The sequence below is a fragment of the Macaca nemestrina genome, chromosome 3 (genome assembly GCF_043159975.1).
Source record: "Macaca nemestrina isolate mMacNem1 chromosome 3, mMacNem.hap1, whole genome shotgun sequence".
In the NCBI taxonomy this organism is placed as follows: domain Eukaryota; kingdom Metazoa; phylum Chordata; class Mammalia; order Primates; family Cercopithecidae; genus Macaca; species Macaca nemestrina.
The window spans coordinates 124,738,643-124,752,309 of record NC_092127.1 but is presented as its reverse complement, the minus strand read 5'-3'; the positions used below and the strand labels follow the sequence as shown (position 1 = coordinate 124,752,309).

Genomic DNA, 13,667 nt, shown 5'->3' with positions numbered 1-13,667 from the left:
TGATTTTTTTTCTAGGAGAAACTTCACTTACAGTCTCTGAAAACATTTTAAATACAATTTTAAAAAGTCAATTGAAATGAATTTATTAACATAGCTATTGTTGAAAACAATGTTTCACAGATCCTACCATTTCCCAAGACATTTCTTCTGAAAAATAATGCAAACATGTATGTCACACAATTGAGCAGCTCAACCAAAGGCAGAGAAATTTAAAAATGTAACAATTAAAAGTCTGGGGATGAGTGTTGGGAAAAGTAAGGAACTAGGATTAATAACTCCTGAAACCACTTTTAGAATACTTTGAGGAGTTGAGCTTTTGTTTTTTTTCATATTCTTCCTCCAAGGTTACCATTTCAGACTTTAAAAATGACCCTTGTAGAATACAAACTAGTACGGCCACTATGGAAAACAGTGTAGAGATTCCTTAAAGAACTAAAGGTAGAACTACCATTTGACCCTGCAATTCCACTACTGGATACCTACCCAGAGGAAAAGAGGTCATTACACAAAAAAGATACTTGCACACATATGTTTATAGCAGCACAATTCACAATTGCAAAGTATGGAAATAGTTCAAATGCCCATCAATCAATGAGTGGATTAAAAAAAAAAAACCTGTGATATAAATATATAGAATAGAACACTACTCAGGCATAAAAAAAGAATGAATTAATGGCATTCTTAGCAACATGGATGGACTTGGAGACTATTATTCTAAGTGAAGTAACTCGGGAATGGGAAACATACGTTCTCACAAGTGGGAGCTAAGCTATGAGAATGCAAAGGCATAAGAATGATACAGTGGACTTTGGGGACTTGGAGGAAAGTGTGGGAGGGGATGAGGGACAAAAGACTACAAATTGGGTTCAGTGTATACTGCTTGGGTGAAGGGTGTACCAAAATCTCACAAATGACCACTAAAAAACTTACTCATGTAAACAAATACCACCTGTTCCTCAAAAACTTATGGAAGTAATAAGAAAAAAAAAAAAAAAAGAATGATAAAAAGACTGAAAAAAAAAAGGCCCTTATAAAAACAAATCATTTGATTTCATGGTTGAAGAGTAGATACAATTTTTAGAGTACAAATACATCATGTTTAACTTGTAATACAAACTACAAATGATGCTTGTATCTAGAGGTGCCAACATCTGGGCAATTTTGGAATAAGTTATATGAACTGAAGTACTTTAAAAGGGCCTTCATTTAGAAAACATGGATAAAAATGGTCCTTGTAGGGTTGGTGCAAATTTATTAGGTTGTTACTGTATTGTGCCTATTACATACATTTTCTCATTAAAAGAAAACAATAGTCTTGTGAGGTTGGAGTTATTTTTTTCCATTTTATAGTCTGAGGAAATCAAGATTGAAGACTGAACAACCTGCCCAGAGTCAAACAAGAGACAGAGAGAATTCAAACCTACATCCTTCTGATTCCCAAGCTCATGTTCAGAAGCCTGTGCTACCTATGTGTAAGCATCACCAAGTGTCACCAGAGGATCTTTATATACCCAAGAGAAGCATATTTGCCTTTTAGTTTTCAACACCAGATCTTTTTACAAGAGACATAAAACATAGAAACCCCTTTACATAAAAACTTCAAAAGAATGAATTTTCATTGATTAGAATACAGTTAAAATCATCGCAAAAAGATTTAGCCTGCTACCAACAGATGGTAATGACAAATACACTTTGGGTTGATAGATTTAGGATTAGTTTTTGACTCTAACATATCTGTAATAAGTTGAGGGTTTCTGTACATAGACACATAGGACCCAAAATAAAATGGCAATAAAAATTCACTAAAGGCAATTTCTTTGGGGGAAAAAAAAAAAAAGTCACTGTAACTTACTAAACAAAAATACCCAGCTGAAACAGTATGAAATAAGAAAAGGCTCTACTAACGTTAATTGAAATTTTCCTATCAGCACACATCATGCATAAAATTTATTTCTATACATATTCTTTCCACCCCTAAACTGCAATAAGTCCATGCTAAAGCACTAGCTTTTCAATTTGAGCATTCATGCATGAAAATTGATAGTTTTTTTGTGATTATATTGACAAATTTAAAGGGTGAAATTTCACTATTTGTAAAACAGACAAAGTCTTAATTGTCATTGTTCAAAAGGAATGAAAATTCAATCTCCTGACTTAAGTTAGGAATTCATTTTAAAAGCTGAAGTCTATCACTTCTTAATGTTTGCTACTTCAATAACATCCTTTTATTTATTTATTTATTTATTTTTTGAGATGGAATCTCGCTTTGTCACCCAGGCTGGAGGGCAGTGGCGCAACCTCCGCTCCCTGCAACCTCCGCCTCCCAGGTTCAAGCGATTCTCCTGCCTCAGCCTCCCTAGAAGCTGGGATTACAGGTGCCCACCAGCTTGCCAGGCTATTTTTTTTGTATTTTTAGTGGAGACAGAGTTTCATCATGTTGGCCAGGCTAGGTTTTTGAACTCCTGACTTCAAGTGATCCGCCCACCTCGCCCTCCCAAAGTGCTGGGATTACAGGTGAAAGCCACCTCGCCCAGACTTCAATAGCATCCTTTTAACAAATAATAGGCACTAGTACATGAGGGAGAGACGGCCCATATTTTAACTACCATAAACAGACAAACAAATACATTTTAAAAAATTAAATGAAGGTGTAATTTTCCTTATGTTCACAATTACAATAACTCATTCTCTTACCCCCTCCATATATATGTACACATATATGGAGGGGGATATGTACATATATATAGATGGGGATATGTATATACATATGGAGGGGGATACATGAATATATTAATATATAAACATATAACCACCATATGAATATGTATACTAATACACATGTGACTATACATGTATACATATATATATAGTACACACAAAAAGCATAGTCATATATGTGCATGAGTATATATATTCCTATGTTTATTATATGCTAAAATTGTGTGTATGCTAAAAATATTTTTGGCAAGTTTTTAAACACATGGGATTATGGTACCATCTTATTCTTTAAGGATAACTTAATAAAACCGAGTTAAGAACTTGCTTTAGTTTATCATATCAGAACCTGAAATGGTAATTAATTATAACCTATCTGTTACTCTAAATAAAAATAAGGTATGATCTTTTAAATAAAATTTGAATTATGTTATTGCCTCTTATTCACTGATTAACTAAAAAAAGTGTTATTATTTATTATTCCTTTGAGATATTAGAAATCACTTCCTGTTCTAGTTAAGAGTCAAAAAAGACTAAGAACCATCCATAACAAAGTTTTCACTACCAAATATAAATTTTAGTTTAAGAATATCATGACTATGAAAGGAGTGTCTTCCCAGATACTCTAGATAATGGATTATTGATCGGGTTTTAAACTGTAGAATGCAGTGGTTTAAAAAACAAACAAAAAACCTTACCTGTACAGCGGTGAGTCAGATAATAGAGTTGGTCTAGGAGATGTTGTTGAGGACTTAGGTGAAATTGCTTTTGTTGCTATTGCATATTTAGTCTTTTCTTTCCGTAAAAGCTAATTCAACATAATATCAGCATTGCTGATTGTGGAAACAAGTGCTGTCACTCTGACTGAAGCCTCTCCATGATTAGAGAAAATACTAAAAAATAATTTGTCATCCTATCTGAATAAGAAGTGAAAAGCCATTCATTCATTCATTCATTCATTCATTCATTCATTCATTCATTCATTCCACAAGAGTGATTGAGCCTTATTATATATATGCAATGTATTATACTAGAGTCAGAGAAGACAGAAATAATGGTAAGAGAAAAATACAATAAAAGAAAGGGTAAGGCAAAGCCATTGACCATAAAAAACTTAGGATCTAGTTCAGTAAAAAGATATGCATATACTGGACTAAGAGGAATGTCGTGCTAATAAAAGAGTAGTTCAACACATAATGCAGAAAATATGAAATATTAACAGGATTACATTTTATTTTAGCAAAGGTTTTGTGCATGTCACTATATAAAGAACTAACCTGCTGAATGACAAATGCCCTTCAAAGAAGGAGTGCTAAAAATTGGAGTTGAGCAAAACAAAGGAAAGTCAATTCCTTGTAGTTACACATTTTTAAAGCTGAATGGCAAAAATAATTTAATTTTTGAATTGCTATATTACTGTCAAAATTCAGACACCCCTATCTTAGTTTTCCATTATACTTTATCTTGGGGAAGACTATTATGACTAGTTGATTTGGTTTGGCTCTGGATCCGTACCCAAATCTCATCTTGAATTGTAATCCCCGTATCCCCACATGTGGAGGGCAGGACCTGGTGGGAGGTGATTGAATCATGGGGGCAGTTTTCCCTGTGCTGTTCTTGTGATAGTGAGTAAGTTCTCATGAAATCTGAGCGCTTTATAACAGAGTCTTCCCCTTTCGCTTGTTCATTCTCTTTTGCCTGCTGCCATGTAAGACACGCCTTTGCTTCTCTCTCACCTTCTGCTATGATTGTAAGTTTCCTGAGGCTTCCTCAGACATGCAGAACTGTGAATCAAGTAAACCTCTCTCTTTTATAAATTATCCAGTCTTGTTTATGTCTTCATAGCAGTGTGAGAATGGACTAATATGCTAGCTAAAAATTTTAACCTTTAAATTAAGATAATTGTGTTGAGTACATAAAAATGAAAAAAATTAAAGCTATTTATGATTGTCTTTAAACAACATTAAAAGGAAATGGTATGTTTTTAATGGAAAAAGGGCGCTTGTAAAGAATTGCAATTAAAACTATAAAAAATTCCAATGTCTTATAAAAATCAAGATATTTTTTCCTGTACTTATCAGTTATGAACATTTTTCTCAATATACCAATTAAGTTCATTCAGACACAGGCACACTCAAACTGACAACTTTCCCAAAAGGGTAGGTCATATATGATGCTCTCTGTGAGGTGAATACATTAGTGCAGGCTCCTGAAACATAATATCAAGTTAACCCTTTGACATGTTCCAAGTAGACAGCACTTCAGTGGGCATTTCACAATTAATTAGACAGGCTGGCATTCTATTTCAGCAATGGTTTTGTGCAGTTCACTACACAAAGAACTAACCTGCTGAAAATAACAAACACCCTTCAAAGGAGAAGAGCTAAAGACTGGAGTTGAGCAGAACAAAGGAGAGTCTACTTTTCGTAGTTACAAATTTTTACAGCTGAAAGTGATCAGCAGCAACCTTCTTTAGAGCAAAGACAAAGAACAATTTTCAGGTACACAGGCCAGAAGACCACAAAGAAAGTTAAAAAAACAAAAACAAAAACAAACAAACAAACAAACAAAAAACCAACATAAAATGAACTTGCTGAGAACAAACTGTAAATATTTCCCCAAAGAGTACCATAAAAGGTTGAACTTACCTGATCTACTATCCAGCGGTCCAAAATCCAAAGAATATTTCACGACATGATAGTTATTCCATACATAAAGCAGGTTGTCCCTGGGGTTGTAATCCACAGCTGCAATGTACTGGTATGAATTGGGAAAGGGTACATCCACCAAACTATCCTTGCTTTGGTCAGTGTTGTAAATGTAGTCAATCTTATTTCCAGTGGCCTCATTGTCATCATCCTCATATACAGATTTGACCACATACAGAATTCCACAAATCATAAAGGCATTGGAAGCTGACCTTTTATCATATGCAGTATCCCATGTTCCTTCGATCCGTAGGGTGTAAGGGTTCAACTGACTAATGACAATTTTACCGTTGTTTTGTTCTGTTGCATAGATTACCCATAGCCCATTCTCATCTACTGCCAGGTCTATGTCAGATTTGCCTCCCCATCGGTAAGGGGAGGTATCATGGTAATTGGCATTTGCTATGATAGCCTCTCCACTCTTTATCCTAGTCCGCAAATCAAACTTTACTATGTTCCTGGTGCGCTCTTTGTTGAAGAACAAAGCTCCATCATACACTACAAATCCTGTGCCATCCACCCTATGAGGGAGCTTGTAGGTTGTAGTTGGTCTTCCAGCAATGAAGTCATCCTTGGATGAATACTCAGTCAGGGTATCAGTTCTGTAGGGAGTCCAGGGCATATAATAAATCTTGTCAGATGCCTGCAGAGGGTCTTTGCACCACGCCCCAGATTGGTGGTCAGACTCAAACAAGTGTTCACTCTGATATACTCCTTTTAGTAGTCCAGGACAAAGAAAAACTGTTGGAAGGGAAACAGTTAAAATAAATAAATACATTAATTTCATATTTTGTTATTTAGTCTTATTTTTCACCAAATGGAATGCAACTCTAACAGGAGATACCCACCATCACTTATTTTGCTGCATTCTTTTAAGAACACAAAGTATTCTTCCACATTAATTTTGGCTTCATTTCAAAATCATTTTGATTTCGATAACTGAAAAATATCTAGCCTTTTTGTGAGTAGCTGTGCCTTCCTGTGATTGTTACCTTTGTAAACACGCTACAATATTTTTGGAAATATATATTAGATGTGACATATGTCTACGTATTCTATAGACATATAAGAAACACAAATGTTTATACACAATACTTTTAATAGTTCACTGAAGAACATATTTCAAAACAAAAATTATTGTTTCCATTCTGATGAAATTAGCCATTCAGTAGTTATCATTAAGAAACAGATGAATATCCCATAGTAATTTTTTAATAAAGGAAAAGAAAAGCCCTGTAATACAGGCCACTGAATCTTTTAGCAAAAAAGCTCTCAAAGTTGCTACAACACACACAGAGCATGCAACCCACACAATTAAAAATGAGTGATGGATGGATACTGGAAGGAAAAGAGAAAGGAAGAAAAAGAAAGGAAAGAAGGAATAAGGAAAGAAGAAAAGGTGAAAGGTTACAGAAAAGAACCCAAGATCTAGATTTTAATCAGTTAAAAATGTCCTGTTAAATACAGTAGTATTGGAACTTAAAAACATGTACCTTTTACTGTTACATGAAAAGAGCATTAAAACCCAAGATTACTTGCTATAATATTTTGCTGCTCATACTTCAGAATGAAAATGGCTAGGAATCATCTGATTCACTTGATTTTTGTATGATTCAGTAGCATATCATGTGAATGGTGGTAAGAAAGCCTGGCTGATTCATCTGCAGTGAAGGGGCTATAAAGCAATGTTTCCCAAAGGTTGGTCCTTGAATCACGTGTTTCAAGTGGCATAGCTAGATGTTACACAGAAAGAAAAAAGGGATCCTTACCCACATGTGTTTAAGAAATGTTATATTAAATATAACTGTAGCAGAGATTCTAATAGCATAGGTACATTCGTGAATCTCCAAGGCGGAAGTGGGAAGGGTGAGCAAATTTCACACACTAATTGGATCATGGCACCTTTATTATAGAGCTTCTTTGGAGTATAGAGTTCCACTGAACCTACTATGGGAAACACTGCTCTAATATATTTGCAAAGCAAATACACTGAAAAATAATCATGCAGTCTACTGTTATGTTTGGAATGATTAGAAGTGTACTGGGTGAAAAAATTAGAAAATCACCGTAATTTGGACTTTGACCCTTTTTTAAATGATTAAAGTAGTATTATTTTGGCATTAGTGATTAGCTTTTAAACAGCAACTATAAGCATAGATGCAATGGAAAACAATCTAAGATGAAACTCGGGTAGATTTTGGAGATTATCGAAAAGAAAAGTACATTACTAAAATGCCTAAAGTTTTACTTTTAGAGAAATAAGAAGTTTGGGAACAGGCTAACTACCAAAATCTTCCATAGCAAGGACAGAGGGCCATCATCAATATATAATCCATAATAATATTGATTATAAGAATTTCATATGCTTGCTATAATTATAAAGGATAGGTATCCATTGTTATCAAAACTGTATATAAGCTTTATGCTAAAATTAATAATCATCCTTGATGACTAAAGTAATTTACTTTAGGTGGTTCGGAAAACTATTTCCCTTTTCCCCCAATAGTTAAAAATTAATGGAATAGGGAAACCATGCCAGAGCTATGAAAAATTGTCTAGTATAGAAATAAAAACAAATTAAAGCAACTACTATTCATCACCATGAGTTGGATTTCTAACTACTCAAAAATAAAGGGGAATAAAATACACTGTGGAAACTTTTATACTACTAAACTCTTCTTAGATAAAAGAAGCTGACACTTGTCAGTAATACAGATTAAAGTGAAGTTGAGCAGCAGAAGTAGTAAATAAATTTTCATAAAATAGATAAGAATTAATAACAAAATTATTGTAACTAAATGTTAAACTGTTAAATAACTTAGCCTATAAATAGTATATAATTTATGAAAGGTATTTAATTACCTTTTTGTTCCACTTCTATTGGAGAGAGAGAAGTAAAGAGAGAAAGGAGAAAAGAGAATAGATTAATGGTACGGTATTGGCCAAGCACTTTTTATTCACCTCTTCCAAACTGAAAGTAAATAATTTATTTCACTCATACTTGCTTTATTGAACATTATATGTTTTAATAAACTCATCTCTCTAATACAGTTATTTAAAAATAATCATATTATATTCTTTAAAATATATTATAAACTTTGAGGAAAAGGGTAAAAATTAATCAAACTATGATTAAATAAACACACCATTCCAAATTACAGACATAGGAAATGCAATATTCATAATAAGAACACAAATATTTCCATTTGAAAGGCAGGTCAATAATTACACAAAGAAAGCTTTCAAATAGTTTGACTAGTCTCACTTATAAATATTATAGTCTATACCACTATTTCACATAATAGTTATGTTTTCTATGCATTTCAAAGAGTTTGTTCAGAAGAAGAACTACTCGGCAACTCATTTCCTAAGGCCTAAGATTTCCTGTAGCTTGTCAGTCTTATGAGAAATGCACATCATGCGACTACACATTAATGTGGAATGCTCTTACCCTAAATAAATTGATTTGGAATCCTTATTGAAGAAACTTTTCTCCCTGACACTCAGTAATATTTGATATTACTGTGGAAAAAATATTGTGTTTCAGAAAAATATGTTATCAGAAGGTTTAGAAAAATAATGAGCCACTGGCTCTGGTCATTTCTGAAACTCTTAACAGAGTCAACATACACTTATAAAAATAGAGATCCTCAAACATGTTATGTTTATACATTTCAAATTAAATTCCATAATTATTTTTAAGGTATTGACCAATATAAGTCAGTAAAAAATTTGGAAAATTGTTAACATATTCACAAACTCAGCAAGCAGCATCTCTTTATCTTATAAACATTTTGTTTCACCAAAGACAATGTGCTATATTCTAACATGAAAAGAGGGACCAATAAGAAAAAAGAGGAGAATGTCAGGGAAGAATAGTTCACAACACAAACTTCAAAAAAATCACAGATTTCAAGTGATGTAAAACTAAAGCAATTTCAGTGGAAGAGATGAACTCAGATATTATGCACAATAAATAAATGTAAAACTGTAGTAAGATTTCAAAAACAAGTGAGAAATACTGTTTGGGATAATTACATTTGGGTGATATCTTTATACTTTGATCTAAGCTTGCATGTTTCCAGTTATTGTCAAATCCACACTCGTTTCTCTCCAACGACTTTTTTGAAGCCTCAATATCATGTTGCAAAGTGATACTGAGTAGTGATATTCCTCAATCTCACCAAGGAAAAACTGGCATATATCAAAAGTTCTGCATAGAAAGTTGCAAATAAGGTTATCAAATTTTAGATCCTTCATCTCACTAATAAATATTATTATGTTTTAAATAATTCCAACTTTTATTTTAGAATCAGGGGTACATGTACAGGTTTGTTACATGGATATATAATGTGATGCTGAGGTTTGGGGTACAATTGATCCCATCACCCAGGTAGTGAGCATAGTACCTAATAGTAAATTTTTCAACCCTTGCCCCCCTCCCTCCCTCTCTACAAATATTATTTTTAATGATATTTCTTGGATGCTTTTAAAAACTCTATTATATTGTCATAATTTATCATCATCCTCAATTAATCTTTATTGAGTAACTCCAGGGTTTACTGGACCATATGTCTCAAATAGGCTAATACAGGCATCTCAAGCCTTATCTGGGATGCACTTCATGCTTATACCAGAATAATAATAAACCTGTGTTCAGACTGACAACTAGAAGAAGCATAACTAAGCACCTTAACAAATTGCATAATTGATAGTCTCCAACGTGTAGATTTGAGGCCCATTATAATGAAGGCTGAGATTGGGGATAGAAAGTCATACTAGAGTTGATATTTTTCAACTACTAGCCTACAAAGAAGTTTTCAGAACTAATTTTGTTCCTTGAAATAGCCTTAGATAGAGATATATTTCTGATAAATACACACACAGAGAGAGTTTTACATTCTAAAACACAGAAATGCACGTTCATGGAAATTTAGTCTTCTTTCACATAAAACTCATACACAATCTTATTTTTGAGTGGAACTATCCTAACTTCTTTGTGAGTTTTATTTATCTCTTCAACAAATATTTAATGAGGAAGGAAGGCTGTGTGACAAAAAAAGTATTGGCAATGGTATCTGTTATATTCTTCAAATATTATCTTACACTTTAATGGAAATTTTTATTTTTTGAAGAGTTTTAACCTCTATTAACTCAACTGCCATTTAGTAAAATTTTGGTTTTGATTCTCTGGTCCTGTTTAATATCAGAGACAGTGGCATAAGCTGTACAATAAGTAAAGCTTGCCTCTGTTGATTGCTGGTTACTCAAAATGAAGATTTATTAGGCTGTTGTGCTTTGGAGAAAATTATTATGATCTTGCCCATGTCATGACTGGCTGTAGCTCATTTATCATTTATTTGATATTTTCAAGACTGAAGTAAAATAGTCCTATAATTTAAGTTGAAACAAGTGCATACAAATCATATTCCCATAACAAAAACTGGCAAGACAACATAATTTGTCATTGAAAAGCTTAGTAACACTAAGGATTGGCCAGTCATTACCTATCATTTAATTCTGATTCTAGAAGCTTCCCTACACTGAATAAATAATCAAATTACATGAATACAAGAAACAAGCACACTAGTACATCCTGCATAACCACATAATAAATACTCAGTGAATAGCTCTTGAATTAAACACATAATCCAAATAACATTGAATAATTTTGCTTCTTGATATTTAAAGCATGTTGTAGAAAGAAAAAGTGGTGAAATAGAATCTGCATTCACTATATAAAATCATATTGCAATGCATTATCTGCATAATGTCAGTATATTTTAATAGGTGGGGAGGAAAGTAAAATTTATAAGCAATTTATATCTCTAACCCATTAAATGTAAAACTGGAGAGCAAAAGAAGAAAAAGTATATGGGTGGTATTGTGGGTTATACTGGCAAAAAACATTTGTTGCTATGAAACAGCCTGCAATGATCTAAAAACACAGGCCTAAAATACTCTCTTCCCTCCTCTCTGTAATAAGATAATAAATAAATGAATTGCATGATGACAACTGTGTGAGGGCCTTTTTCAGGATCTCTTGTTTTTTAGTCTAGTCCAATATCCTGAATTCTGGCATAGCTGTCATTGTTCATTTCCAAAAGTTTTTGAAACTAGTTTGTCTCCTTTTCTCTCTACACTTTTAATTTCCAAACTATTTTTACTGTGCATTCAGCCTCTATAAATCTGTTTATATATTTCCTTAAAGTGATTTCATCGTTATCCTTTGTCAAACTTAATGTCATAAGCTATATCCTGTGGTTAGAGTAAATGACAAATTCAATTAAAGAAAATTTTATTCTGTATCAAAGAAAGAAACAGGTAAAAATGACTAGTAAATTTTCCTCTATATTTTCCAAGAGTTCATAAAATAGATACAATATATAGTTATGCTACTGTTTTGAAAAATAAGATATCTGTTCAGCCATTTCTGAATCATATGCAATACCTTTGAATTGCATTGTTTAATTAGAAAAGGCATGGATCAGAGAGCATATGTATGTATTGCCAAGCTTTTTAAAATTACATTACAAAATAGAGAGAAATACATTTGTTGCATGCCAAAAAATGTTAATGCCATAACTAAGAATTATGAACTTGTATTCAATTCTAATGTTTAAATTATCTTTTCTTTTAAACTACAAAAATCATAGAACACATTTTCTATTTACAATGTAGAATGTTACAATCCAATAATGCCCCTATATTTCTGTAATCTATAAGGAAAAAGACACTTATAGAGGACATAACATGGTAATAAAATATTAAATATTATAAACTTTTTTTTTCATTGCAATGTAATAGTATTGTTAACAGAACAATTGTCCTTATTACATTTGGTTTAGACTATTAAAATACACTTGGGTACCCTTATCACATCCCAGCGGGGCAGCTGGGATATGGCAGAAAGGCAAACTAAGAAAGTAATAAAAAAATCACAACCAGTTACCTATAAGTTGCATAATCAAAAGCTCACAATAATACAGGTTGAGCATCTCAGATCTAAAAATCTGAAATAAAAAATGTTCCAGGCTGGGCACGGTGGCTCACGCCTATAATCCCAGCATTTTGGGAGGCCAAGGTGGGTGGAACACAGGAGTTTGGGAGTTCGAGACCAGCCTAGCCAACATGGTGAAACCCCATCTCTACTAAAAATACAAAAATTAGCTGGGCGTGGTGACCCATGTCTGTAATCCCAGCAATTCGGGGGGCTGAGGCAGGAGAATCACTTGAACTCACTTGAACCCAAAAGGCAGAGGTTGCAGAGAACCAACATCGCACCACTGCACTCCAACCCAAGTGACAGAGTGAGACTCCATCTCCAAAAAAAAAAAAAAAAAAAAAAAAAAAAAAAATGTTCCAGTGAGTATTTCCTTTGAGCATCATGTTTTCAGATTTTGGAGCATTTCGGTTCTCCAAAGGCCACTGCACCCGACCTTAAGTAGACATTTAAGTGCAGGCATTCTCATTATCCCAACTTTTCAAATGAGGAAACTGAGGAACAAATATCATGGCTCTATGGCTAATAAGTTTAGGTAGCTAAGCTTTGTTTAGGTAGAGTTGAAACAGGAATATATTGAATATATTTTAAAATCCCAAACATCAGAAATCTGAAACATTACTGATCCCAAGCATTTCGGATAAGGGATACTCAGCCTATACTTTATATATGAACAGCATTTTATAATTTAATAAAATGTTTTCACATGAATCACCTTATTTAGTTATTGAAGAATTAACAGCACAGTAATGTGATGCAGTATTTATTATTCCCATCAGAGAAGAGTAAAGAGGGTCAAAACACTAAAGGATTTGACCAAGGTCAACTCTGGTAGGTGGCACAGTCCTGCCATTTATCTAATACCATACGCTGACTCTCACAAGGTACAAACTCAATGAAACACAGTTTAATTGTTGTACTCTTGTTCTCCATTTCCTCCCTGTCATCAAATCCTTGAAAAAGCATACTTTAGAAAAGACAAAAATATAAATAGAATCTCCCTGAGGGTAGGCACTATATCTGGTATAATATTCTTTCATTAAGTACTGAAATTTTGCATACAAAACCAATGAATGTTTAAGTAGACCTTTCTTTTTTTCTTTTTTTTTTTTTTTTTTTTTTTTTGGCACGGAGTCTCGCTCTGTTGCCCAAGATGGAGTGCAATGGCGCGATCTCGGCTCACTACAAGCTCCGCCTCCCGGGTTCATGCCATTCTCCTGCCTCAGTCTCCCCAGTAACTG

The 13,667-nt window shown here is 33.4% G+C and overlaps 1 protein-coding gene across 50 annotated transcripts in view; it reads right to left on the bottom strand.

Annotated features, from left to right (window-relative positions):
• LOC105463581 (adhesion G protein-coupled receptor L3) overlaps positions 1 to 13,667 on the bottom strand; it is an 856,114-nt gene that overhangs the window by 317,734 nt on the left and 524,713 nt on the right. For 45 of the 50 annotated variants that reach the window (XM_011710771.3, XM_011710772.2, XM_011710773.3 and 42 more), the window contains 2 exons: positions 8,286 to 8,300; positions 5,364 to 6,164 (listed from right to left, as the gene is read on the bottom strand). In XM_011710771.3, the coding sequence (XP_011709073.2) occupies positions 5,364 to 6,164; positions 8,286 to 8,300 (816 nt within the window). The remainder of the gene's footprint in view (positions 1 to 5,363; positions 6,165 to 8,285; positions 8,301 to 13,667) is intronic. The other 5 variants (XM_071093443.1, XM_071093454.1, XM_071093448.1 and 2 more) reach the window with 1 other exon arrangement.